At 32.9% G+C, this 1,889-nt stretch overlaps 1 protein-coding gene across 1 annotated transcript; it reads right to left on the reverse strand.

The window, feature by feature from the left end:
• Positions 1 to 561: 561 nt before the first annotated feature.
• LOC308525396 (heat shock transcription factor, Y-linked-like) lies at positions 562 to 1,670 on the reverse strand (the record flags this gene model as incomplete). Its single annotated transcript, XM_081100233.1, has 2 exons — positions 562 to 735; positions 1,158 to 1,670. 2 exons carry the CDS (start codon positions 1,668 to 1,670, stop codon positions 562 to 564), a joined length of 687 nt encoding a protein of 228 aa, XP_080956359.1.
• Between the last annotated feature and the right edge of the window lie 219 nt (positions 1,671 to 1,889).

Here is a 1,889-nt window from a genome sequence, read left to right on the forward strand (position 1 = left end):
GATCAGAATCTAAAAGAAATCAGAAGCCAGGATAAAGAATTAAGCCTGTATTTGGATTGCACATAAAGCAACATACAAATGTGCATCGGAAAATTTAAAATGTGGACATTTTAATGCACAAATAAGCAAAACGCTTTGAGGACAGAACAAAAAAAAATACCTCTATAATATTTGTAAAATACCACCACCTCCTAGCAGTAATGAAATCTATTACTACATCATGTCATATTTATTAGTTCAGTAAATATATGATGGTGATCATGGTTACTGGGGTTGTCAGAGTATGCAAGGATAAAATATTTTCAAGGAAGAAAATCTCTGCCAATACAAGTACTTAAGCTTTACAACACCTAAAAGAATGTAATGTAATTGAGAAAATGCTAAAGTAATTACTTTGTACACTGCATTTACCTTTGCTATATTTTATTTGTATATATCCTCTAATGCCATCCTTATTTAGGCCCGCATTTGATTCATCCTGGACTATTTCAAAAATAATTTAAAATAGTTTCTCTTTTTCCTTTACAGCCATGATTTTTAAAAACAGTTAATTAATATTGTTTACTTAGAAGGAAGCATGTTAGCCACATGACCCTCTGCTCCCAAGTGCTCCTTGTTGACTTCTCGAAATAATGAAGATGCTGGAGAAGCATTTTTAATTCCAGTTCTTCTTTTCATTCTTACTAGAAGTTGGGGACAGCCTCGTTTAAAATGAGGATTATGAAAGAGCTGTAACTAAAACCAAAAGAAAAAGTTATTTTAGTGTAAAACCAAGATATGAGAATGTAACAAGCCTAGTCCATAAAATGCAATTTCAGTTTTATCACACAAAATTAATGTCATCAAGTTATACATGTACACTGGTAATATATTTCAAAGTTTACTTATTATTTCAGTAACTGAGTACCACTTCAAATGGTTTCAGGGCCTTTATTTAAATAGAGTCCACTGAGAAGTTTAAAAGTTACAAGCAAAATTTCTTACAATCCTGAATGTTTATGTCCAAACTCTATTAGATTTATAAAAAAAATATTTTAACAGTTTTAATATAATTTTAAAAATCTTATTTTAGCTTATGTATATTAACATATTCGTGTACAAATAAAATCTTACATATATATTCCCTATATAAATTGTAACTGAAAATTTCTGAGTACCTTGTTTAAAACAGAAACTTCTTTCTCTTCTGCCAGAAAGTCAGCTAGAGAAGCAGATCTTTGAAAATTCTGTCTCATTTTACTAAATCCATAAAGGTTAAGCTGGCGAAGTAAACTTTTCATACTATCAGTTTTAAATATTCTGAAAGGGGCCTTTCTTTCCAAAACTTCTTTCTTAAAGAGGTCTTCATTAATCACTACAGAAGTTCCATTCTCATCCCACCAAATAGACTTAAATTGATCGCTCTCAACTATTTTCCACAGTTTTCTGGGAAAGGTCACAGAATGAAAATCATAATCTTCATCTGGTTTGGAGGCACAAAATGAGTAACGCCGTCTTTTTATTAAGGTTTCTTCAAACAAAGCCTGAAAGGCACTTTCTTCAATCATAGACCTCAATTCCAAGTCCCCAGGGGACGTGTGATCACACAATGCAGATCTAATGGAGGTTTCTGAATCATTTGATCCATCTTTAAGAGAAACAATTTGAATTTCTGAAGAAACATGGGCCATCTCAAACTTTCCTTCACCTGCCTTCCACATCTGCATAATTCTGAACACTGCGGCTTCAAAGGCTGTCTTGGCAGGCCTAACAAGTGAACTGCTCACACCATCACAATGGTCCTCAACCTGAGTTGCTGTGACATCACAAAATGACTGGTCTCCTAGCAATTATATGTAACATTCAGCCAGGGTTGCCTTCTCACTCTATACATTTTATTCAATTAAAAT

The sequence above is a fragment of the Myotis nattereri genome, assembly GCF_964212035.1.
Source record: "Myotis nattereri genome assembly, chromosome: 9".
Lineage (NCBI taxonomy): Eukaryota > Metazoa > Chordata > Mammalia > Chiroptera > Vespertilionidae > Myotis > Myotis nattereri.